Source organism: Lissotriton vulgaris, chromosome 8, assembly GCF_964263255.1.
Source record: "Lissotriton vulgaris chromosome 8, aLisVul1.2, whole genome shotgun sequence".
In the NCBI taxonomy this organism is placed as follows: domain Eukaryota; kingdom Metazoa; phylum Chordata; class Amphibia; order Caudata; family Salamandridae; genus Lissotriton; species Lissotriton vulgaris.
In genome coordinates, this window is record NC_141696.1 from 56422946 (window position 1) to 56450246 (window position 27301).

General features: G+C 48.5%; 1 protein-coding gene across 1 annotated transcript in view; it reads right to left on the reverse strand.

Annotated features, from left to right (window-relative positions):
- Window positions 1-27301, reverse strand: part of DNHD1 (dynein heavy chain domain 1) — a 682720-nt gene that overhangs the window by 563984 nt on the left and 91435 nt on the right. Inside the window, exons 5-6 of the mRNA XM_086933691.1 lie at window positions 2423-2626; window positions 1801-1911 (exon numbers count right to left, since the gene is read on the reverse strand). Coding sequence (XP_086789817.1) covers window positions 1801-1911; window positions 2423-2626 — 315 coding nt within the window. The remainder of the gene's footprint in view (window positions 1-1800; window positions 1912-2422; window positions 2627-27301) is intronic.

Sequence of the window (27301 nt, forward strand, 5' to 3'; positions counted from 1 at the left end):
CATCATGATAAAGTTCCTTTAGTAAAATAAAAAAAATAATTCTTACTTCCTGCATGTTTTATTTAAAAGAGTATAGTTAATAATCTTGACTGCACAGGCATTACAGCACTTTAAACACCATCTAAATACAAACCTTGTATAATGGTCCTAGAGAGATGGCCGTGCCCTAACTGTACCTGTGACCCGACAGCCCTGTGATAGATGGGCCGTTAGAACCGTGGGCAAGGATGGTGGAGCCACCTACGGACCCGCTATCAGAAAGCCTGTGGCTCCCACGCCTCTAAGGCCTTGACTATAAGTTAAGCAGGGTGTTATTCCTGGGTGGGATAAGGCTCAATCCAATCATAACTAGCCTGGTGTTTCTGCTGTCAGGTGTTTTTGGGCAGAAAATTTTACTCAGTTTTACAGGCTGGATCGCTGTGGGATTGGGTTGCAAGTATAGCGTAGCCTTGATGACAGACCCTTGCCCAACCCCCTTCTGAGACAGTGGGAGAGAAACATATCATGGTCCCTCTGCCAGGTCCCATCTTCCCCTTTCTGCTACTGCCCAACCCACACCCTACCTAAGTCCCAAACCAGTACCTTGCTCTCATGTTCCACCTCTTCAGAGCAGGTGATAAGGGAGAATATTAATCCCCACCCAACTGGGAACCACGTTGGAATTTCACCAGGGAAAAATGGGTCCAGGCAGTTATTCCTCATTCTGTGCAGATCAATGTGCAATAGCTGGATTTATGTGCGGGATACCAACCGGAAATGCTATTTCTAGCCTCAAGGTTGTTGTGTCATGGGACCTAGGCTCACAGCTTCTAAAATCACATTAGTTGTGATGGTGCATACCTTGCTCTGGACGCGTGAGCCTGGTTACTTTTATTGACAGCGTCACCTGACTGGTGACACCTGAGATGGGTGGGTGGGGGAGGGGCTGCCTCATCATGGGCCCGATTCACAGAACTAACTTAAGACAAAATCCTAAACTTACTACCATTTTGGTATTCACAGAAGGCACTTACTCATTTCGGTATTCACAGAAGTTAGGACTCCTAACTTTAGGACTCCTAAATGCCTTCTAGGAATACCGAAAGTCTTAAAGTTAGGATTTTTCTCAGTTTAGTAGTAGTAAAGTTTGGACTCCTAACTTTACTACTCCTAAACTGAGAAAAATCCGAACTTTACGACTTTAGGTATTCACAGAAGGCATTCAGGAGACCTAAAGTTAGGAGTCCTAACTTTACTACTACTGAACTGAGAAAAATCAGAACTTTTCGACTTTAGGTATTCACAGAAGGCATTTAGAAGTCCTAAAGTTAGGAGTCCTAACTTCTGTGAATACCGAAATGAGTACGTTCCTTCTGTGAATACCGAAATGAGTACGTTCCTTCTGTGAATACCAAAATGAGTAAGTGCCTTCCGTGAATACCAAAATGGTAGTAAGTTTAGGATTTTGTCTTATGTTAGTTCTCTGAATCAGGCCCCATGTTTCCAGGAGAACACTACAAAGACATCCGCGCACATAAATCTGCATTACTTGTAATTGATGCCTGAATGGGGCAAGGTATCTGTGAGTTTAACTGATGAAGCATCTGATGTTTTCTGTACAATGGCCGCCCCTGTCAGACTATAAGGACCGCCTTTGTTCCGTGGGTTGATGATGGCCACAGATTGGGGTCGAGATGGTACATACAGTGGGTGTAGAAAGGTGCTGCCTCCAAGCACTGGCCTGGGGTATCTATCACACAGATACAAATAGTACGATCCATTGGCAGGTATGGCAGAGATGCCACACACACAGGTACAGACCTGGAGATATGCTGCAAGCTGACACCAAAGTGTGGCACTGCAGTGAGAAGTTGGCATCCTAAAGCTTCCTGTCTCTTCACCAAATGCAGATGTTTCACATTCCTGAGCCAGCTGTGGACAAAGCACAATGCTGGTTAATCGCAACAATCACAAATGTATTATGATGGAGATTTCTTGATTCATGTAGTCAAAGTCACAAGCTATAAATTGCAAAAATCAACAAAAGTTGGTTTCCAACTCTACTTTTGATTATTTCTGTGACAATACAAGATTTTAAAGAAATAGATATTGATGCTGAGAATTAGATGGACAGTGGAGGAGCATCAGCTGAATGCCACAGTATAGGAATGGATGAGGGACACAGAGAGCAGGAATTAATTCTGACATGAAGGCCATTGATCAGGAAGGATTTCCAAGATGAGAATCAATGAGAGTTTGATTGAATTTGGAAATCATGCACATAGTCAGTGATTATACTAAAAACCTCTCATGGATGCAGCCCACCAGGATCTGTGTTAGTCAGGATCAGGATGATGGGGTTATGTGAACTCCATCTCGGAGCATGTCTAGAAAGTGGCCAGTCTTTGGTGAAGGGTTTAAGCCCAGATGAAGTCTCACTTACCAGGTGAAAGCCTTCCTGGCGAGGTAGAACTTGAAGAAGGGAATGTCCTGAAGCAGTTTCCACTGAATGGCCTCTCTGTGCCAGTCCCCCAGAGTCATCGTATCTGCCCCTTCCTCCGGGTGGGTATGTAAAACGCCAAAGGGGGAGAAGACATAGTGCTCGGGGTTTACTTGACTCTTCGGGACCACTACCAAGTCATAGGGCCTGCAAAAAAACCCAGAAGCTATAGAGAAGCCAGTCCATAACCCTTAATATTTGTGCCCTTACTTCAGTCAAAATCTCCTGCAACACACAAACAATATTTCAATGGGATACATTCCCATGCACAATAATAGAGCAAAGCAAAGTACCCTTTGGGGCACCTCCTGTACTACACCTAAAGGGCATCTCCTGTACTCGGGCTGCAGGGCATTTCCCGTACTCGGGCTACAGGGCATTTCCTGTACTCAGGCTACCGGGCATCTCCTGTATTCATTCTACAGAGCATCTCCTGTACTCAAGCTACAGAGCATCTCCTGTACTCGGGATACAGGGCATCTCCTGTACTCGGGATACAGGGCCTCTCCTGTACTCCACCTAAAGGGCATCTCCTGTACTCCACCTAAAGGGCATCTCCTGTACTCAAGCTACAGGGCATCTCCTGTACTCAAGCTACAGAGCAACTCCTTTACTCAAGCTATAGAGCATCTCCTGTACTCAAGCTATAGACCATCTCCTGTACTCGGGCTACAGGGCATCTCCTGTACTCACCTAAAGGGCATCTCCTGTACTCATTCCACTGAGCATCTCCTGTACTCATTCCACAGAGCATCTCCTGTACTCAAGCTACAGAGCATCTCCTGTACTCGGGCTACAGGGCATCTCCTGTACTCGGGATACAGGGCATCTCCTGTACTCGGGATACAGGGCATCTCCTGTACTCCACCTAAAGGGCATCTCCTGTACTCCACCTAAAGGGCATCCCCTGTACTCAGGATACAGAGCATCTCCTGTACTCAAGCTACAGGGCATCTCCTGTACTCAAGCTACAGAGCATCTCCTGTACTCAAGCTACAGAGCATCTCCTGTACACACACTGCAGGGCATCTCCTGTACTCGGGATACAGGGCACTTCCTGTACTCGGGATACAGGGCATCTCCTGTACTCGGGATACAGGGCATCTCCTGTACTCCACCTAAAGGGCATCTCCTGTACTCCACCTAAACGGCATCTCCTGTACTCGGGCTATAGAGCATTTCCTGTACTCAGGCTACAGAGCATCTCCTTTACTCAAGCTACAGAGCATCTCCTGTACTCGGGCTACAGAGCATCTCCTTTACTCAAGCTACAGAGCATCTCCTGTACTCAAGCTATAGAGCATCTCCTTTACTCAAGCTACAGAGCATCTCCTGTACTCAAGCTATAGAGCATCTCCTGTACTCAGGCTACAGGGCATCTCCTGTACTGGGCTACAGGGCATCTCCTGTAGTCCACCTAAAGGGCATCTTTTGTACTCCACCTAAAGGGCATCTCCTGTACTCCACCTAAAAGGGCATCTCCTGTACTCCACCTAAAAGGGCATCTCCTGCACTCAGGCTACAGAGCATCTCCTGTACTCGGGCTACTGGGCATCACCTGGACTCAAGCTAAAGGGCATCTCCTGTACTCGGGCTACTGGGCATCACCTGGACTCAAGCTACAGGGCATCACCTGTACTCAGGCTACAGAGCATCTCCTGTACTCGGGCTATAGGGCATCTCCTGTACTCAAGCTATGGAGCCTCTCCTGTACTCGGGCTACAGGGCATCTCCTGTACACACACTGCAGGGCATCACCTGTATTCAAGCTACAGAGCATCTCCTGTACTCGGGCTACAGGGCATCTCCTGTACTCGGGCTACAGGGCATCTCCTGTATTCATTCTACAGAGCATCTCCGGTACTCAAGCTACAGAGCATCTCCTGTACTCGGGCTACAGGGCATCTCCTGTACTCGGGCTACAGGGCATCTCCTGTACTCCACCTAAAGGGCATCTCCTGTACTCAGGCTACTGAGCATCTCCTGTACTCATTCCACAGATCATCTCCTGTACTCAAGCTACAGAGCATCTCCTGTACTCGGGCTACAGGGCATCTCCTGTACTCGGGATACAGGGCATCTCCTGTACTCCACCTAAAGGGCATCTCCTGTACTCCACCTAAAGGGCATCTCCTGTACTCAGGCTACAGAGCATCTCCTGTACTCAAGCTACAGAGCATCTCCTGTACTCAAGCTATAGAGCATCTCCTGTACTCGGGCTACAGAGCATCTCCTGTACTCAAGCTACAGAGCATCTCCTGTACTCGGGCTACAGAGCATCTCCTGTACTCAAGCTACAGAGCATCTCCTTTACTCAAGCTACAGAGCATCTCCTGTACTCAAGCTATAGAGCATCTCCTGTACTCAAGCTATAGAGCATCCTTGTACTCAGGCAACAGGGCATCTCCTGTACTCAAGCTACAGAGCATCTCCTGTACTCGGGCTACAGAGCATCTCCTGTACTCAAGCTACAGAGCATCTCCTTTACTCAAGCTACAGAGCATCTCCTGTACTCGGGATACAGGGCATCTCCTGTACTGGGCTACAGGGCATCTCCTGTAGTCCACCTAAAGGGCATCTTCTGTACTCCACCTAAAAGGGCATCTCCTGCACTCAGGCTACAGAGCATCTCCTATACTCGGGCTACTGGGCATCACCTGGACTCAAGCTACAGGGCATCCCCTGTACTCAGGCTACTGGGCATCACCTGGACTCAAGCTACAGGGCATCACCTGTACTCAGGCTACATAGCATCTCCTGTACTCGGGCTACAGGGCATCTCCTGTACTCAAGCTATGGAGCCTCTCCTGTACTCGGGCTACAGGGCATCTCCTGTACACACACTGCAGGGCATCACCTGTATTCAAGCTACAGAGCATCTCCTGTACTCGGGCTACAGGGCATCTCCTGTACTCGGGCTACAGGGCATCTCCTGTATTCATTCTACAGAGCATCTCCGGTACTCAAGCTACAGAGCATCTCCTGTACTCGGGCTACAGGGCATCTCCTGTATTCGGGCTACAGGGCATCTCCTGTACTCCACCTAAAGGGCATCTCCTGTACTCAGGCTACTGAGCATCTCCTGTACTCATTCCACAGAGCATCTCCTGTACTCAAGCTACAGAGCATCTCCTGTACTCGGGCTACAGGGCATCTCCTGTACTCGGGATACAGGGCATCTCCTGTACTCCACCTAAAGGGCATCTCCTGTACTCCACCTAAAGGGCATCTCCTGTACTCAGGCTACAGAGCATCTCCTGTACTCAAGCTACAGAGCATCTCCTGTACTCAAGCTATATAGCATCTCCTGTACTCGGGCTACAGAGCATCTCCTGTACTCAAGCTACAGAGCATCTCCTGTACTCGGGCTACAGAGCATCTCCTGTACTCAAGCTACAGAGCATCTCCTTTACTCAAGCTACAGAGCATCTCCTGTACTCAAGCTATAGAGCATCTCCTGTACTCAAGCTATAGAGCATCTCTTGTACTCGGGCAACAGGGCATCTCCTGTACTCAAGCTACAGAGCATCTCCTGTACTCGGGCTACAGGGCATCTCCTGTACTCAAGCTATAGAGCCTCTCCTGTACTCGGGCTACAGGGCATCTCCTGTACACACACTGCAGGGCATCACCTGTACTCAGGCTACAGAGCATCTCCTGTACTCGGGCTACAGGGCATCTCCTGTACTCAAGCTATGGAACCTCTCCTGTACTCGGGCTACAGGGCATCTCCTGTACACACACTGCAGGGCATCACCTGTACTCAAGCTACAGAGCATCTCCTGTACACACACTAAAGCATCTCCTGTACTCAGGCTACAGGCATCATCTGTACTCAGGCTATGGGGCATCTCCTGTACTCGGGCTACAGATAATCTCCTGTACAAAGGATCCAGGGCATCTATCCCACATAAATAGTTATTAAAATACACCTATATGTGCCTGATGACCTTAAATGACAAACACATTTCGGAGGCACTTTCTAACCAGACTTACCCACATAGTCCACCTAACACAGCTACATTTACATACAATGCATCTTGGAAAGCAAGGCCTACCAATGGAGTCACCACTCCTTCCAAACGTTATCCGAACTCACAGATTATAGAAGAACGAATATCCCCTTCGAAAGCGTGGTGGGATGCCCTCTGCTGTCCAGTGAACTGCAGGTCAGGAGTTCAGATACCAACAAGGCAGAATAACCCTTACAAGGTTGGAAAATTCAACACCATTATAGTTGGTATTTATGAATATAAGACGTGTAAATTGAACTGCTCTGCCAAAGTGGGCTCAGTGCGGTCAACAATAAAATGACATACAGTGTGCTTACTCGTGCAATGGTGATGGGGTCACGCACCCTTACAAACTGAGCAGTCCTCTCTTCCCCCACAAAGGCAACAGTCTCGCCTTCTTATGTTAGGATGCAGCCAATGCTCTTCACATGAAACAAGGTGGTATAACCATCACTGCACCCAACTCCTCCAGCAGCACGTCTTTAAAAAAGAGCTGAGACAGGCCATAACGGAGTACTTTGTACATAATACAGGAACGGTTGATAGTGCCCAAGTACAGGTAACTATCCAGGGGTTCTGTATAGGTAGGGTTTCCTGTTTTCAGTTTCTATTTTTGGTCAATTCTGGTGGTTTTTTTCAGTGTTTTCATTATCTTAAAAAACTGTTGTTATCAGTGGTTACACATTTTCGCGCCACTAAAAACAACAGAAAAAGTGTTTTTCTGGTGTTTATGTAAAGTTTTGCTTTTATTATTGCTTGCTTTCTGCACTGAAAGAACATGGTATATAGACAGTGTACTTATAGTGTATATGAGGTCCAAATAGATTTTTGCAAATTAATCTTATTGTAGTACCCCATACAATACTTCTTCAGTGAGTCTTTGGGTCATGTGCGCTCGCTCTTTCCTTCCCAAGTAAACTTCTGTGAAAAGGCCCTCTCAGCATTCTTAGCCCATTAGCTAAGCATTCTTAGCCCATTGGGCTGAGAACCATCAGCTAAGGGACACAGTTGGGATGACTCTTTCTTTGATGCCACATAAAGCACGAAATGATAAATATTTGCGTTTCAGTTCCTGTGCATTCGAATCCAGAGCACCAGAATGGACTAGAAAGTCAATATCATTCCTCATTAACTCTTAAGATCTTTCAGCATACCATCTAACGAGTGGCAAGGATCTACTACAGGGAATCACTTCAGCCCGGGTATCAATTTTGACAGGTCATCACACAACTTTTTTATATACGTAGCTGAATCACTACAAATACTAACAATATCACTCCAATATTTGTTGAACTTGGAAAGAACCTTTTTTGCAATGCATTACAAGTGACACTGCGTTCCATGTTTTCCAAAAGTCTGGTGTCATGTTTTCGCGACTATCCCAGATGCTTGGTGATATATATACTTGTCACTATACCTTGCAATGAATGTTTAAAGCCTGAGGTGTTGGCAATTCACCTACTATCAATACTGACCCACTAGAAACTATGGTCTGATGTATTAAGGGTTTTTACCCATTCTCTGTGGGTAAATGTGATGACACATATTAGGGAAGATTTTTATGAAACCAGCCACTTTACCTATCGTTGAAAGAATCAAATGCAGCCAAAATATGAAATATGAGTTTGATATTTCCTGATTCTCTATAGTTTATAAAATCATTAAACTAGACCTAAAACATGAAACTAAACCATGCATCTTTAGACCAAAGGCCACAAAACTGAAAAAGTAAAAGGAAGAAGAAACAATATTTTAGTGGCATCCCTAAAGAACAAAACTCAAGCAGAATAATGTTAGCCAGTCGTTCTTACTACTGCTTGTATAACAAAGTTACATTCTATTGACCCCTTCAAGAAGAAAAAAATTACCTTCACTCTCTTTTTCCTTTCTTTGAATGGCATTTAGTTTGTGGTTGTCCAGGTGTTTTTTCAGTGTTTATATGTTTTCACCGGTGAGGGCTATTTTTCTTTCAGTGGGGTTTTATCAGTTATTATAGGTTTAAACCTAAAACCCCACAGCCTAGGTATAGGTGAACACACAGAGATACTAAAGCAAATAGGACAGCAATTGAACAGAGTAGAGAAAGATATTAAGACGCTACAAAACGAATATGCACAAACTCTGAACCCTACACTGCTGGCAGAAATCAGAAATAAAATGAACACATAACACGAGTATGCAGACAGTGAGGTGAAATACATATCACGTAGATATAGAGCGCACAACATATTACACAGATCACAGACGAGCGAGGTAGACCGCATTAAGACACACCCTCTATCACAGACCGATTATCGGGCTACTATGCGCAACTGTATTACACACAACTGTCTGCTTCTGAGGAAGACATAAACAAAAACCTAAACTACATAGCCCTATTGTGGCTTTCTGGCGAGCATCGGGCATACTGCAGCCAACCGATAAATGAAGACGAGCTAAAAGAAGCCATCAGGTCCCTCCCTGATAAGAAAGCCCCAGCAACGGACGGACTCCCGGGTGAATTCTACAAAGAATACAACGACTTGCTCATCACCCCTCTAACAGCTATGTTCCTGGAAGCATATGAAAAGGGGGCGTTACCACCATCTTTAAGGGAGGCATTACTAATCACACTAGTCAAACCGGATCAAGACCCGACTCAGTGTGACTCCTACCGTCCACTGTCCCTTATTAACTCAGATGCCTAAATACTAGCACAAATAATAGACTTGCGATTATAACCCCTAATGCAAAAGTTAGTGTGACTGGACCAATCTGGAGTCATTCCAACATGCTCCACAACACATAACTTGCGAACCATCTTTGCACTGTTTCAGCAATTACAACCAGATTGACCGCAGCCGCTGCCTTCTGTATGCAGCTAAAGCATTTGATTCAGAGGAATGGCTATTCATGTTTTCTGTCCTACGAAGAGTGGGATTCTTGCACTCTTTCCTGCACTGGATCTAATTGCTCTATACAGATCCATGCGCAAGGCTGAGGATAAGCAGCATTACAGCCGCTCCCCTACACATTTATAGAGGAATGCAACAAGGTTGCCCACTTTCGCCACTATTATTTACTTTGACACTTGAACCATTGGAGTGCAAAATCCGGCAAAAACACGCGAACACAGCACTGCAGTTCCACCTACCGCCCGTCAGCATATCGCTTTATGCAGAGGATATGGTCTTACATACACGTCAAAAGGAAGATAATTTAAACCCAATAATGAGAGAATATACACGATTTGAACATTACTCGGACTGAGTATGAATAGGACTAAGTCCATGGTGATTCCGCTGACACCTGCTACCGAACAACCTCCATTAGATCATCCTCTACAGTGGTGAACAGAGCTGGGGGTCTGGATACATTGAGACCCTGAATTGGTTACACGCGAAAACTATGGTACTGCCCTCACAAAATTGGAAGGTCAGGTGGCCAAATGGATTCGATTGCCACTCTCAATCGCTGACAGAATTGCTATACAGAAATTGGTGGTGTGGCCCGCTTCCTTTATTTATTCACAAACATACCAGTTGCACTCACACAACAGTTTTTCATAAGACTGCGTTCCTGCATGACCACGCCAATGTGGGCAGGGAAACAGCCTTGGGTAGGGTGGAAGGAACTACCCCGGCCATACACACACAGAGGGTTCGGGGCTCCGGATCTCCAGCTCGATTATTATTTCGCCCAGGCACAGCTGGCGCATTATTAGAAAACCCCTTGTGCATATCTGCCACATGTGGCTGTGGAAAGCGATAGTGCTCATCCAACACCCCTAGCCACTTTCTTATCGGAGCCGAAGCAGTACACTCCATGCGCTGAAATGAACCAGTTGGTAACACAACTGCAGCATGGCGCGCACCGACAAGACGAGCTAATACATGCCCGGTGTATGCTCCGGCCCTGCCACTACCACATCAGCCTCAAATAAGAGTAATGCAAGAGAATAAAATGCAAACACTCGTGGGCGATATGGGAATGCGTACAATGGGTGATAGATTTCCAAATGGCCCATTTCTATCACAAACAGATGTCATGTCAGCTGCTCACTGCACACAACTAATGCTATTGCCTACCTCAGACTATGAGCGGTGCTGAGATATCTATCCCACTTTTCCTAATGAGTCGCCAACACACAATGCCCTACAAACATTGCTCCCACCACCCACGCGTCAACGTCTCATAACTAAACTGTACAATGCAGCCCAACGGGAGCAACCCGAGAACATGAGCGGGCTTTAGAAAGATGGGAAAACACACTAGACGGTCCGCTATCCAAAGAAGACTGGGGTACTGCGGTGCATTTACACCAAACTGCAATCTCAGGATTATTCACTTTGTATTTTTGCAGCAGATATATTATACACCAGCACAATTATATAAATACGGCCTCCGTGAGGATGATAGAGGCTCGCCCTGCAGCGCTACACAAGCAGACTTCATACAGGTCGCCTGGGTATGCCCCCAAACCCAAACCTACTGGCAGAAAGTGACAAAGGCACTGGGAGTAATGCTGGCAGAACCAATACCCAACACACCCCAAGTCTGCCTTTTAGGGCTACACTAAGTGAAACAGGCCCGGAGGTGTAAATTACTAGCGGTAGCTCTACTGCTGGCCAAACGGCGAGTTGCTATGAAGTGGGGAAGTAAACAGGTGCCACACCTAAGAAACTGGATCACAGACATGACATATTGTAGGGAGCAGTTGGAAGTCCATGCAGAGGAGCTCCAAGAAGCCTCTCGCCCTAAAGACTTTTTATTGAACAGAGCAAAGTGATGCAAACAGAAACAAGACCTGTATCCTTTAGTAGGATACCAGCATGCCAGCATGGCCACAAGATGACGAGTGCACACAAATATCAGGGCGCCGGCCTCTCTTTTCAAGAGCAGAGGTGCAGTGTGTGCAGGTGCTCTGAGGACTTATTACACAGTGATGGGAATGCTGGCTCTTGACAGACAGGTGTTTGAAACCGACGATGTGAGAAGAGCACTGAGGAGGAGAGGAGACAGCATGTAGATGCACTCATATGTAGTGCAAGATAACACACTTTTTTTTAAATCACTTAGGGGCACATGCATCAAAGGTTTTTGCGATTGCAAAGGGTGCAATTCACAAAAATTGGCCGTTTGCAATTGCAAATTGGCCTTTGCAGATGCATGAAAGTGTTTCCTATGCGCAATTTAAGAATTTGCAATTTTTTGCGAATTCCTAAATTGCAATTGCATTTAAGGAATCTCAATTCGCGATTCCTTAAATGCAATGCTACAAGCACTTTCAAATAGCGATTTCGCCATTTGGGACCGCAAATTACAGACAAATCAAACTTGTCTGTAATTTGCAAAAACTTTGAAAAATGCACTAAAATGCTTTTTTTAAAGTTATAGGTTATACACATATGCCCTTGGGGCATGTGTGTGCGCAACATGTGTTCACATCAAAATTTCAGGGGTGCAACAGGGTGTCATTTTGACACCCTTGAAATTGCATGAGCAATTTGCGAGTACCTACTGTTACTCGTAAATTGCGCATGCAATCTCCATTTCATTCCTATAGGCCTACACGCCCATAGGAATGAATAAGACAGTATTCCTTAATTGTGACTCGCAATTTGCGTGTCGGAATTAAGGAATGTTTAGGAATCGCAATTTTTATAGTGATCCTACATTCATAGGCTTTGCGATTCCTTAATTGCGATTCCTTAATAAACGCAGTTAAGGAATCGCAAAAGCCTACCTTGCTGCATGTGCCAGTTAATCCCCCTTGCCTGTAAAAAGAAATGTGTCCTTGTGTAATGTAACTTGCGCTCATGTAAAACGCTCAAAGTCCTTCCTGCGATAGAAAAAAACGCTATGATGGAGGCAGGAGGGAGGCGACTAGCGAGAGAGCGGACATGTAGAAGGGTCGTCCTTTAAAACAAATAGTGGGATTCAACAAATGTACATTTCCTTTAAATTCAGTTAATTTTCTGTTTTCTATTTTAGAAAGTTTACATCACACTTTTCTCCAACTGAGATCATCAAACCATAAGAAATCAAATTCATAATAGAACCATGCATCGCACACAGCATTTCACCGGCCCCAAGACGTGCTTATTTCTGGCCCTTCGTGGCTGGTTCTCACATTTCCTTGAGCCTAACCTGCTTCCCATCTACCAACACAGATGGGGTGAGATCGCTGATGGAGAAGATTAAATCTGGCTCCCCATTAGACCCAGCCCCAACACACGTGCTGGGGAAGGTCATGGAGGCCCTACTCCCCTCTTTGGTCGTAATCATTAATCTCTCGATAGAGGAAGGCGAAGTTCCAAAAGCCTGGAAACATTCATTAGACTCCTATTACTAAAATTACAATCGGGACCGAACCCAGTTAGGGATCTACCGACCTATATCACTTCTACCACTTATTGGTAAAGTGACAGGGAAACATGTTAAATGAGCATTAACAGATTTTCTGGACACTAATTACTGTTTCCACCCCACTCAGATGGGCTTTCGGGCACAACACCGCACAGAATCAGGCTGCTGGTTGAGGTGGAAGAACTAAAAATGACTTTGGATCAAGGGAGCTCGGCTGCTATACTGCTCCTCAATCTTAGCGCGGCATTTGACACCGTGGACCACTCAATCCTACAAAAGAGGCTGTGGGAAGGAGTTATCCGAGACAAAGCGCTGGAGTGGCTGTCCTCCTTTCTGGTGGGCAGAACCTTTCAAATCATGGAAGCTAACCTTTGCTCTAACCCTATGCAATTGGCTGTGGAGTGCCACAGGGCCCATCACTCAGCTCCACATTTTTCAATGTCTACTTGGGGTCCCTGGCACGGATTGTCCAGGAGTTCGGTATCTCTATGATATCATATGCAGAAGACACACAATTGGTGGTCACTCTAGACCCCAACACCAAGAGTGATGCAGACTGCATTGCGCCATGCCTGGAAAGAGTGGTGGAATGGATGACAAACAGCTGCCTGAAGCTGAACGGCGTAAAACTGAGCTTATGGTGCTTAGAAACAAGGTGGTCCCCAGGCCTATGATCAGCTGGCCTGTGTGTCTAGGCAGCCCACCAATCCCCAACACGAGTATCAAAAATCTCGGCTTCTGGCTTGATAAGGAGCTAACGATGGAAAACCAAGCAAAAAAACTTGTAGAAACCAGTTTTGGGCTACTTAGAATGTAAAATTCTGGAGCGGATCCCCCAGCAGCTCAGAAAAACAGTAGTCCATGCGTTGGTTACATCACGCCTGGACTATGGTAACTCCCTCTATTTGGGGGGCCCAAAATACGTCATACGAAGACTCCAGGTTGTACAGAATGCTGCAGTTAGACTGTTATGTAAATCCCCTCCTACAGGAAGCCGTGGGGAAGCACTTAAAAGCACTACACTGGTTGCTGATTGAGGAGAGAGTCAAATTCAAGACACTCTGCCGAACGCACAAGGCCATACACTGAAAGGGCCCGAGCAAAATCAGAGATCTGGTATGCCTATATGTCCCGAATAGAAGCCTTTGCTTTGGCACCGAACGGTTATTGAAAACAACCAGAACCAAAAGAGCCAGATGTGGCGGCACATCTTTTGAACACCTGGCACCCAGGCAATGGAATCTATGCCATGGGAGTGTAGCTACATGGAAGCTGAACATATTGTCAGAAAAAGGATGTATGACGTTACAACGCATACTTTTACAACGCGGTTTTTACCACGCATACCACTACAACGCATAATGCTTTTAGGCGCTGGATAGTGAATAGTTTAATTTACTATTCCAACTCCAGTCCCCGTGGATAGTAGGGAAGGTTATTGGATAGTAAATTAACCTATTCCCTATCCTAGAGCGCCCCCCAGAGCAATGCGTTGTAATAGTTTGCGTGGTAAAAGTTGCGTTGTAATGGTAGGTCGTTGTAAAAGTTTCGTTGTAACGGTTGTATACCTCAGAAAAAGGTTGAGACCTGGCTCTTTACTCAATACCATTAACACCCCTGTGGCTTTAGTATTGGTTGCTTCGCTTGTACTGGGGAGCCTCACGCAGCCATGCGCTTTATAAATACCCTAAACATAAACATAAAGACCTGAGCCAGGTACATAAAAATAAACAAAAACACTCAACAAAGCACACTTGATACATACATTCTCAAGATTATGTAAAGTGCTGACAGCTGCAGCTATGGGAAGGATTACAAATATAAATGTATTGTCTGAGGAAGCGAGTATGCATGCCGAATTGCCCGAACTACATTCAAAACTCAAGGCCTGGCAACAAGTGTACATTTCATATACTTAATGCCATGGCGGTGTAGACAGTGTAGTGAGTTTTTTTTTTTTTTATAAAATTTTTTTATTTTGATTTTGGTGTACAGAGAGAAAACAAACAGGGCGAGGGCCCCCAAGGTGCCATCAGTTCCCCGCCCAAGGGGCGCATTAAGAAGCAACAGGGCATACCATATATACTGACACTTGTATATCAAGTTCAAAGCAATAGTAGCTGAGTCTGTGGGTACGTCTCAAAAGCTGTCAAAGTCCAACATGAGAGCACAGCGTAAAATATCCACAAGGTCAGGTGTCTAATCAGCTAGATGGCTACCGGCCCAACAGCGCTCTCCTCAGGGGCTCCCGTACCCGAAACAGAAGGAACCAAACCCCCCCCCCCCCCTCCCCACAACTCCCTCCCTCCCCCATGGTGGTGATCCCGCAAACACTCCGGCTGGTCCACCGTCATTCACACTAGACTTGAAATAGATGAAGTGACCTAATAGAGGCCGGGCAAACTGCCGAAGGCAACCCTTTAGAAAGGAACTCCACTAGAGGACCCCATTGATAACGAAAATTCTTGAAATTGCCCAAATAGATGTCCGCCATTCTCTCCAGACTCAAGTATCTCCACAGTCTAGCGTGCCACAAAGAAATAGCAGGGGCTCCTCTCTGCTTCCAAGCGGCAGCCAGAGTAAGTTTGGCGGCTCCCAAGCATAGCCACAAGATCCTTTTATCCGCCCGTGTCTGGTAGTTCAGGTGGGGATCCCGCAGGCCTAACAAGACCGATGCGATGGAGTCCTCAATGGGATAGCCCAGAATGTCCTTAATATGCGAGAGGATTTCCTCCCAATAGGGCCGAATCACCGGGCAGTCCCACCAGATGTGGCGAAAGTCACCCAGGAGTCCACAACCCCTCCAGCACGGATGTAGCCGGGTATATGCGATGAAGTCTAGCTGGGCAAAGATACCAGAGTGTAAGGGTCTTAAGGTGTGCCTCCCGTAACTGCAGGGAGTGGTTGAATGCAGTGACATCCCTCCATAATGCCGTCCATTCGGCATCGGAGACTTCTCTCCCCACCATGTCTTCCCACTGAGCCATATACCGCGGCCTTGGGGCCACAGCAGAATGAAGCAGGTGGCGGTATAAAAAGGAGATAGTCCCCTTCATGGTGGACGTCCGAAGTAAAAAGGCCTCAAACGGCGTGGGTGGTCTCGTAGCCGCGTCACGCACCCCAGGCGATGTGGCCCAGTGGAGCATCTGTAGGTGGCGAAAACGCTCAGTCTGGGAAACCCCATAGTCCCTCATGCAGTTGGGAAAGGAGAGGGGATCCAGTCCATGAAACAGATGCGTCAGCGCCCTACAACCCCCCTCCCTCCAGGCGTCAAAGGCTCCATCATGGAGCGCCGGAGCAAAGGCAGGATTAAAATGGATGGGCGTAAAGGGAGAGGGGAAGGTCGTCCAACGCTCATCCGAGGCGAGCGTGTCCCACACCTTCAGCGTTGTACTCGTCGGAGTACTGATATACGCGTTGAGAGGCCTGTCCCTCTTAGGCTTCCACGCGAGGTCCCATATCGACCTGCCAGCCACACTCCGGTCCATATGGAGCCAGTGCTTTTCAGATGTTTGCTGCGACCACTCCACCATCACCCTCAATTGAGCCGCTTTATAATAGAGTTGCAGGTCTGGGAGGCCCACTCCCCCTTCCGTCCTTGGACGACGCAAGACCGCAAAAGAGAGACGAGCCCGTCCCCCTTGCCATATAAATCGCAGTATTTGCGTCTTGAGGCGCCGAAAGAAATCATTGTCCAGCGGTATAGGCAGTGCCTGAAACAAATAAAGAAACTTAGGAAGGAGAACCATCTTCACTGAGTGGATTCTACCTAACCAAGACAGAAATTTAGGTTTCCACCTATCCAGTTCTGACCGTGTCCTGGCCAAGAGAGGGGGGAAGTTGGCTGAAAACAGTTTGCCCACCGTTGGGGTCAGATGGACCCCCAAGTAGACTATCGAGTTGACGGCCCAAGCTAGGGGTGTCAGCGGACGAACCCTGTCCACTTCCGCCTGCGACAGGGTGAGATTCAGAACATAGGACTTACCGTAGTTGACTTTAAAGCCGGCCACAGTCTCAAACTGCAACAATGCTTCCCTGACGCAGGGTAACGACCGTTCCGGGTCTGCCACCGAAAACAGAATGTCATCCGCGAAGAGCGTTATTTTATGCTGCTCTCCTGCGAACGGGATGCCCCGTATCCCCTCACATGTCCGGACCGCCAGCGCCAAAGGTTCGATGCTGAGCGCAAACAGCAAGGGTGAGAGAGGACAACCCTGCCTGGTGCCCCTAGAGTGAGGGAAGTACACCGATTTGTGTCCGTTCACCATCACTCGCGACCTGGGGTTGCTATAATTGGCCTTCACCATAGTGATAAACCTGTCCGAAAAGCCAAACGTCGACATAGTGGCAAATAGAAAGCCCCAATCCACCCGGTCGAAGGCCTTTTCGGCGTCCAGCCCCACAAGGACCGCCGGGATACGAAACCTGTCGGCCTTTTCAATGAGGTGCACCACCCTCCGCGTGTTATCATGGGTTTGGCGCCCCTTAATAAAGCCGGACTGGTCTGGGTGAATAAGCGCAGGCATTAGGTCTTGCAACCTACGGGCCAGGATCGCTGAATACAATTTAGAGTCTATGTTTAGAAGCGCTATGGGGCGATAGGAAGCACATTGGGCAGGGTCCTTCCCTGGTTTGGGCAAAACCGTGACCACTGCCTCCGCCAGAGTACCAGCTGACGAGCCAGAAGTGGCCATGTCATTAAACAGGGCTACCAGAAAATCGCAGAGGTCGGAAGCATACGACTTGTAGAAGATGGCCGTGTAGCCATCCGGACCAGGCGCCTTGTGCAATTTCAGGTCCTTGATGACTTGAAGGACCTCTTCCCTGGTGATCGGGGCCTCCAGCAGCTCATTCCACTGCTGTGACACCTGAGGAAGTGGCAGCTGCTGCAAGTATTCCCGCTGTGCTTCCGCGTCTAGTCCGTCCCCTGCGTAAAGGTCCGCATAAAAGCGGCCAAAGATATTCGCCTTCTCCTCGTCCCTATGTTGTAGTACGCCTGCTTCGTCCACCACTCCTCCGATGTATTCCCTCTCCCTCTTCTCCCGCAGCTGACGTGCCAGGTGTCTCCCCACTTTATTCCCAGAGGAGTAGGAGTGTCGTCCCAGTCGCAGCATTGTGAGTTCTGCCCTGTTATTATAGTGGGCCCTCAACTTCCCCCGAATCGCCGTCAGCGGACGCAAGGTCGCCCTGGATGGATTAAGCTTGTGCTCCCGCTCCAGCCTAGACAGTTCGGCTTCCAATTCCTCCCGATCTTTCCTCCGCAGCTTATTAAGCTTGGCATTAAGTGCTAGGCAGGTACCCCTGACTGACGCCTTAAGTGCATCCCAGGTATTGGCTACCGATGTATCCGATATGGGATTGAGGGCAATAAACTCCCGAATGGCCTCCCGGAGTGCCCGGCTGGAAGCTTCATCCCTGACCACCGAGGCAGGGAAATACCACTTCCGCAGCCCATCGCCAGATGGCGACCAACGGAGGGTGAGCACTAACAAGCTATGGTCGGAGACCGAGAGTGGGAGAATGGCAGCATCTTGGATATCCCCCTTAAGTGCCTGACTGATGAAAACATAGTCTAGTCTGGAGTAGGACTGATGCACATGCGAAAAGAACGTGTAATCCCGAGAAGTTGGATGAAAGAACCTCCAGCTATCAGCAAGGCCCAGTTCCCCCAGCCGCCCTTGAGTCGCTGCCGAGAATACCCCTGCAGCAGCCCTGTGAGTCCTAGAGCTATCCACAACCTTGTCCCACACCAAATTAAAATCACCCAGAAGAAACAGGCATCCCTCAGCGAATTCCCCCACCCTCTGCAACAGCGCCTGTAGGAACTTATTCTGGCCTGCATTAGGAAGATACAACACCACAAAGGTACACAAGCGACCCTGAACCAACCCCTTCACCATCAACCACCGGCCGTCCCTGTCAGCCCGTACCTCCACTGGCTGGAAGTGTAGCGCCGCACGGAAGAGGAGAGCCACCCCTCGGTGTTTTGTGGGTGCAGAGGCCCTGTAAATGATCGGGTAAGCCCTATGCCTAAGGCGCATTTCATCCTTCCGTGCCAGATGGGTCTCCTGGAGGCCCACCACATCCAGCTGATGGTCCACCAGATACTTCCACACTTTTTGTCGCTTCTGCGGTGAGTTAAGCCCTTTTACGTTCCATGTCCCTACGCTAACTGGCATCGCAAATCCCCTCCCCCCTCCCCCGCCTTACCAAATCACCCCTTGACCAAGCACCCCACTCACTACTCACATCACCACCACCATGGAACCCCCCCAGCCCCTTCCCCCCCCGACCAACACCCCCCAATTCCTCCCTTGGCGGAGGCAGCCACATACAACTCCCCACAGCCCCCCACCCAATCCCCAAACCCCATGTCAAACAAAAACAATAATACGTTACAGTCTCAACGAAGACTCCCAGAACAGTGCACCGCACCGGACAGTCTCTGGGAGGGGGGTGAAAGACCTCGGGTGGGTCCTCCAAGGCCGCGGTCCCGGGGGTCTTCTCACAAAGTTCCTGCTGCCCCATGGACCGATGAATGAACGTGTGCCCCTCCGGAGCCTCCAGGCCCTTATTCGGCCGCTATGCCGCCCCAGAGCTCTGCTGAGAGGATGTCAACGTTGCAGAGGCGACGGAGGCCACTGCGTCTCCCATCGCTTGTAGGCTGGTAGCCCGATCAGGCCGCCCGCGATCCGCCGCCTGCCCCACTCGATGCCAAGAGGAAGATCGATGTCGCCGTCTACGTGACGGGCTGCCGGCCCTCGATGTTGGTGTCTCTTCTTCAATGCCTAGCAAGTCCTTGGCCACCTGCAGCGAGCGAATTTGTTCAAGCTTATTGTTCCAGCGAAACACTATGCGGAAAGGGTGGCCCCACGAGTAAGGAATGCTACGCTGCCGAAGGAACGCCGTGACAGGCCTGAATTCACGCCGCTTCTGAAGGGTCGTTGCCGCCAAGTCCTGGAAGAGCTGCGGCTGGTGCCCACGGAACCGGAAGTCAGTGGTGTCCCTCGCCTTCCTGAGGATCCTCTCCTTGAGCTGAAAGTCATGGACACACACCAGGATGTCTGGGGGTGGTCCACCTCCCCTCCTTGGCAAGCCCACCCGGTGAGCCCGGTCCATTCTAATCTCACGTACATCCTCGTCCCCCAGAAGCTGGATGAAGAGGTCCTGCACGTACTCACGGAGGTCTCCCGCCTCTCCGCCCTGCGGCACCGCCCGAATGCGAATGTTGTTCCTTCGTGAGCGATTCTCTAAATCCTCCGCATGGGATTGCAGGTCTAGGTTCTGTTCGGTGAGCCTCAAAACGTCCTGCTGCAGCTGGTGAACATCATTCGCCATGCTGAGGTCATGGTCCTCCAAAGTGGCCACCCTTTCCCCCACCGCGTCCACATCTCTCCTTACTTCCCTAAGATCAGATGTGAGTTGTGCTCGGAGATCTGAGATATCCTCCTTTATGGACTTAAAAAGGTCCGCCATGAAGGCTTTAGTGGCCGGTGCTTCATCATCTGAGGGCCTAGGAGATGCGCTTGGGCCGGGTGACGCCGGCTGCTGGGTGTTCTTCGGTTGGTCCTTCACTGTCTTTCCCTTGCGTACCACCGTAGCCATCGCGGCCCCACGTGTCTTCCTGGGAGGCACCCTAAAGTCCGCTCTGCTGCCCCCAGACCAGGGTTCCCGAGGGCTCGAGTCGGCGCCTTCGCGCTAGGCCCAAAAGCAATCACCTCCACAGAAGCATCGAGGCCCACAGACACTCCGCGCCAGTCAGAGCGGGGGGCCGCCCCACAGGCGCCGAGAGGCTCCCCCTTCGTCCAAGCTCCTCTGCCAGGCTACTAGATCCCCAAGTAGGATGTGCCAGGGGTCAGATCGCTCCGCTCCGAGCAGTGCACCCGCAGTGACTCACCCTCCCAGCTGCCGCCGGCCCAGAGTGCTCGTCCGGGGTCGCGCCGTGTGCCTCCTTCTGCACTGCCGACTGTCCTGTGCCCTCCGCTGCCTGCGCCGGTGCAGGGGGGCTCGGAGATCCGCTCCGACGGTCTCTCCCCCTTCCTCCAAGCTCCTCCACCTGGCTGCCGAGCCCCCAAGTAGGACGTGCCAGGGGTCAGATCGCTCCGCTCCGAGCAGTGCACCCGCAGTGACTCACCCTCCCAGCTGCCGCCGACCCAGAGTGCTCGTCCGGGGTCGCGCCGTGTGCCTCCTTCTGCACTGCTGATTGTCCGGTGCCCTCTGCTGCCTGCGCCGGTGCAGGGGGCTCGGGGATCCGCTCCGACGGTCTCTCCCCCTTCCTCCAAGCTCCTCCACCTGGCTGCCGAGCCCCCAAGTAGGATGTGCCAGGGTCCGAGTGCTCCGCTCTGAGCAGTGCCCCGGCAACGATGCACCTTCCCAGCTGCCGCCGACCCAAAGATCTCGTCCAGGTCGCGCCGTGTGCCTCCTTCCTCACTACCAACTGTCCGGCGCTCCCCGGTGCCCTGCGCCGCCACAGGGGGCTCGGAAATCCGCTCCGGCGGTCTTCCCGCTAGGCCTCAGACCCCGGCCTAAGTTAGTTGGATGGCCGCTCCACTGCTCCAGGCTCTCCGGGCATGAGGCCCCGCCCCCGCCGTGGTCCCGAAGTCCGGCACCGACTGGCTCTCCTTCCTCGCCAGGTACGGTCCGCAGTGCCTCCCCTCAGGGTCCGGCGGGGAGCACTGGTGCTCGCTGCTCCTCTCCCCACGTCTCCGGTGCGCCGTGGCCACTGCCTCACACCACTCTCCTCGGGACCGGTACAGCCGCCTGATCGGGTGTTCCGCAGGCGGATCTCCTCGATGTCGGGCGGTCAGCTCTGCCGGCCACTGCCACGGAGGGTCACTCCGACCACCAAATGCCCCACAAGAGCTCCGGGGGTCTCACCAAGCTGCGCTATGTAGGGCCTGGGGCCGGAGGGGACACGAAACACGTCCTACCGTGTCGCCATCCTGGCCACGCCCCCCCGTGTAGTGAGTTTTTATTCATGAAATATAGATATTGTCGTTATTAAAGTCATAATTAGCATTCAACAGGAAGCTGACTTACTATAGGAGCATATCTCCTGGACTTTTTGTCAAATGTTCCCTTCCTAATAGTGACTCATGAGCCATGTATGAATGTTTTGTGACCGCAATTGTGGTCGCAAAACACTCGCAAATTACCACCTACTTCAAGTATGTGGTAATTCAATCGCAAATGCGAAGGGGTCCGCAGGGCACCCGTTCCCCTTTGTGACTGGCTCCCAAAATATTTTTACCTGCCCTTAAAAAATGAAACAAAAACATTTCCTTTTAATTTTTTTAAATGCAACCCGTTTTCCTTTAGGGAAAACGGGCTGCATTTCAAAAGAAAAAAACTGCTTTATTTAGAAGCAGTCTCAGGTCTGCTGAGCCCAACAGTCCCACCATCCCTGGGAGGGCCAGCCATTCCCAATGGGGTTGCAAAATGCTAGTGCCTCAATATTATTAATGAGCCTCGCATTTTGCGACCCTATTGGAAATCGCAATCACTGTCTCTGACACTGTTGTACATTATAAATTGCGAGTCGCAATTTGCGACTCGCAAACAGTGAGTCGCAATTTACTATCGTCATACATCTGGCCCTTAATCTCGCTGGGTGATAAATTGAGCTATGTAAATCTGCTAATTTAAAGTATCAGAAAGAGGCAAAACTCTACGCAAAAATAGTTCCACCAAAGATCATGTTGACAGTATTTCGGTCCGGGAAACTGATAAGAGAAGCAGACCAGGAACAAGCATTGGCAAATGCAGGGAAATATGTGACAGCCAATACAAATGGGGTAATAGAAAGTGACAAGAACAGGAACCAATGAAAAGCAAAGAAAGGCAGGAGGCGGGATGTGAGCCCCTTTTAAGATTTGTATTAAAAACAATAGATTTCACAAGCACAGCAAAAGCCTTTGCAGGCGAAATCAAAATGTGTTTACTGGCCACTTTTCTAACCAACCACTAGATGGTAGACGAATGCCAGATATGTGACTCTATAACGCTCCCAAGCTGAAGAACTATTGCTACAGAGGGTTTGAGCTATTGGCATTGTAAATGAAAATGCTTTTTATTTATGTGTTTTGAAAACCTGCAACCTGTGCGTAAACACCACTTGCAGGTTTTCCAAATACAAAAATTAAAAGCATTGCCATTGTCAATCTCCAAGGTCACCACACCACTTACAAACATTTTGGAAGGCGACCCGAACATGTGTGTATTTTATTGTCAGTGGTGTCGAGTGATATGATTGGTTGAGCTGAGCCATGTGTTGTGATACTCTACGTCACACAGTGATTCACAAGGAACTGAAAAGAATTTTAGCATGCTTGGCCTGGTAGCCTTTGGTCAGCTGGAAGTGTGTGGCCAACTGCAAAGCCTTTCTTTTAATTTCTGTAATTTTTTTTTTTTTTTTTATTGTATGTAAAAAAAATATATATTTACATGGAGCATACATGAGTGGTGGAAAGAAAGAGGGAAAAGAGAAAAGAGAAAAAAAAGAAGGCGCCGGGGGGGGGGGGGGGGGGGTATAGTAATATTGTCCTGCAATAGTTCGTTCCTTGCCATGGTTCGTGGGGTCGGATAGATCTACTAGTCCAAGAAGGAAGCGGAAGTCCGTTATCCGAGCTTTGCTTGGCGTTGTCCTCCCCCCCTTGATCTGCCTGGTGGGTATGGCACCCCGGACGATAGAGTGAAAGAGAGTGATAGAGGTAGGAGATAGGAGAGTGTACTTCCTAGCCGGTTCCTCTTGTTGGAGTGTCGGTCCCTGTGGTGTGTCCCTCGGTGGCTGTCTAGTGTCTGATGTCTGCGCCTAGGGGGGTTTATGCGATGAGAGGTAGAGGTCCAAGGGCCTCCACATGTTTGATTGCCTATGTGTTTTCGGTGTGTATTTCGCTGTGATGTTATCCGCCCCTCTTAGGAAAGTGACCCAGTTGAGCCATGCCTGCGGTGTCGCTTTTGTGGTGTCCTTCCAGTTGCTTAGGATTATTTTGACTGCAGCCGTTAACAGTAGGTCTATGAGGTCGCGGTCTTCTGTCGTTGTGATGGATGGGGATGCAAACCCCAGGACTAGACTTGGAAAATCTATGTGTATGGCTACACCAGTGATGTCTTTGATAAGCTTCCCCGTTCTTTCCCAGAAGTCCTTGATCTGGGGACAGCTGAGTAAGAGATGCTCTAAATCCCCCCTACCATCGTTACAGTTCCAGCATGTGTCGCTCTCTCGGATCCCCAGGGTAGATAGGCGGGCCGGTGTCCAGTAAGCCTTGTGAACTAACCAGTATTTGGTCTGATTTAGTGAGGCAGTTATCTTTTTCCTAGTGGTCGATCTCCACAATTCAGCCTTTTCTGTTTCGCTTAATACCTTCCCCGCTACAGTCCCCCAGAAGTTTGTGACTTTGTCATTGAGTTTGGTGTGTTTGGGGCGTAGGGCTCTGTAGAGGTGTGCTATTTGGTGTCCTGTTTTGTTGAGGTTGGCTGCAAGATGTAAGAGCGAAGGTGTCTGGCTTGTGAGGTTTGCCCTCCTAATAGCTACTTTTATTTTCAGGAAGTTGTATAGTTCTATGTTTTGTAGATTGTGCGCTTCCTTGAGTGTGTCAAACGTTGTGTTCTCGCCTTCTCTTAGATCATGGGCCGTGGATATGCCTTGTCTGTACCACACAGGCATGTCCAGAACCTTATCTCTGTATTTTAGGGTAGGGTTGTGCCAGAGGGATTCAAATTGGCCTCCCCTGATGCTTGTTGCTAGTGTTTTGTCGACGCTCAGTAGAGCTGTCTTAGTGTTCTTGAGGATGGGGTTCTCCCTCATTGCTGGGTGTCGTGTGGCTGTCAGGAGAGTTATGGGGTCCATTCCCTTTAGTAGGCCGCGCTCAAAGGATAGCCATGCTGGGGTGTATTCCTTTCTTGGGTCTAGCCAGTGTAGTCCAAATTCCATGGCCATGGAGCGGTATCTGGGAAAAAGCCCCGCCGCTGTGCCCTGTGTTTCTAAGTCTGCCAGACACGCGACTCCTGCGCCAGCGTTCGGCACGCACAGTGTGTGCACCAGGGCTCCCAAATCCCGGCTCCTTCCCACAGCCCTGTTGCTCTTATTTTCTTGGTTTTTGTATAACGCTAAAAAATGTTGCTAATATGAGAAAGTCCCTGAAGGGTCTGTTACCTCAGACAGACGAACAAACAGCTAACCCTGGAAAGGGGGGATGGTCTTTGCAGTCTTTGTCATGCTGGGGTGCCTTGGATTTCCACTGCATGCATCTTGGAGTGGATATAGACCTGCGCTGTGAGTCGCTATCACCAGGTGTGTAAAAAGAGCAATGCGATGCGATACTTCATTACAAAAACAAATGTAAACATCGGTTTCATGTCTCCTCTTTGAACGCATCCAAGAAAAAATACAAAAACAGAAGCAAAGGAGATGGCAGGGCGATTGGCAGCACCATGTCAAATGTGGATTTTTTCCCCGATGTGATATTTACTTCATCACTTACGTTTTTGCCGTTAACCTCTGCTTTTTTACACCAGTTGATATCAAAGCTAAGAAATAGAAAAACAATGGCGCCCGGGCGCTTTTTTTCTTTTATATAATTACTTTGGTTACAATGGTGGCACCCAAGCTTTAAACATCGTAAGCTAAAGCACAGGAGCTGCATTGCGTCAAAAGTAAAGAAATAGAAAAAAAGCGCTTTTCTATTTCTTTACTTTTGCATTAATCATGGCACTAATCATGGCACCCATTGCTGCAGCTTAAAATGTTTCAAGTTAAAAGTCTGAGTGCCGTCATTGTTATCAAAGGACATAAACAGAAAAAACGCATGTGGCGTTTGGCGCTGTCAATAACAAATAAAAGCGTGTCTGCCATTATTGGAGCCGAGGCATGCCACACTAATTAAATGAATACATTAAAAAAAACAAAGCATTATAGCGTCGAGTAATATTTCCTTAAAGGGTTTTTTCCTGCCTGATATTGCAGGCAGTAGAAACCCCTTAAAAAACAAGCATTTGCAATGCAATAGGTCTCGCATTTGCGAGAGATTGAGCTACTGGCATTGTAAATGACAATGCCTTTTATGTGTTTTAAAAACCTGCAAGTGGTGCGTAAACATGCACTTTGTACTTATAGTCCTTGCTTACGAGAAGCAAGGCTGGCAGTAAAAAAGGCGCAGTTTCAGCCAGCCTTGCTTCTCGTAAGCAACCACTATAAGTGCAAAGTGCGTGTTTACACACTGCTTCCAGGTTTTCAGAACACATAAAGAAAAAGCATTGTGATTTACAATACCAATAGTGAAACTCTCGCGAATGCGAGACCTATCGCATTGCAAATGCCTGTTTATGTAGCATTCGGCAATAGAATGAAAGCCTGGAAAGCCTGAGAGCTCAGAAAAACCCACCTCTTTGCGCTCCTCTGCAGTATTCGTGGAATGTCTGGGAGGGTGCTGGTGTTTCCTGTGGCACCCCTTTGCAGTTTACAAAGTAAAGTCCAAGAAAATAATACATACACTACTGAGAGAAGGTATGTTTACAAATTGCTAGGCTCATGTTATTTTGGTAATGGTAATGGTAGTTTTTGCCAACCAGGAAGTGAAAACTGTCATATACCAACACACTGAGTAGTGGGAAACATTGCACCCTGCCAATCAATGTCCACCTGCATCTTTCATTCCAGAATCAAAGCATCATCCAGTAAATACAATGACCATAAATCATTGAAACTGCAATGCACACAATGTTATGGGAAGCAGAAAAAAGGAAAGACTACTGAAGCCAAGAAACACAGGTGTGTTATTAGTGTAAAGAGACGTGACGAAATGTATTACCAGGTGCATAGTAGGCTACAGGGGCTCGAGTGAGGAGAATAGAGAAGGGGGCTGTGGGAGGTCACCCTCATATTTAAAACAAGGAGGGTTAAAGGTGGAGGTGCTTTTAACAGACCAAAGCTTTCATCAATTTATGAAAACAAGTACTTAAAACCCTTGTCATTAGACGTGTTGGGAACAGTGAGTCAGCACCACCTTGAATGGGAAACAAACAGCCCCGTGATTCTGTTATAGAAAGAGTAGACACCCCTTCCGACATGGAATGCCCTCCCACACACAGGATTAGGAAATGACAAATGAAAAGTTAATTATGAAAGCTGTGAGGACAGGCGTTTCAGTTCTGACACATAAAGTAGCATCTACAACCGCTGTTAGTTTTTTTTTGTAGCACTGAAAATACTAGCATTCAGATTGCATAAACTGCCCACGGGATGATAGTTTACTGCAAGGCGCTAGATAAAATCTTACATATAATATATACGCGTGCACAACTGCAAAACAATCAAGAGTGGATGTTTGTTGTCCACTACACTTAAAAATGAGCGCTCTCAAACAGCAGTGACAATCGTGATAAGAAATCAAGCAGGGAGCTGTGGTATTCCTGTGAACATTTTATGAATAGAGCAAAAACAATTACATACTTTCCTATCTGA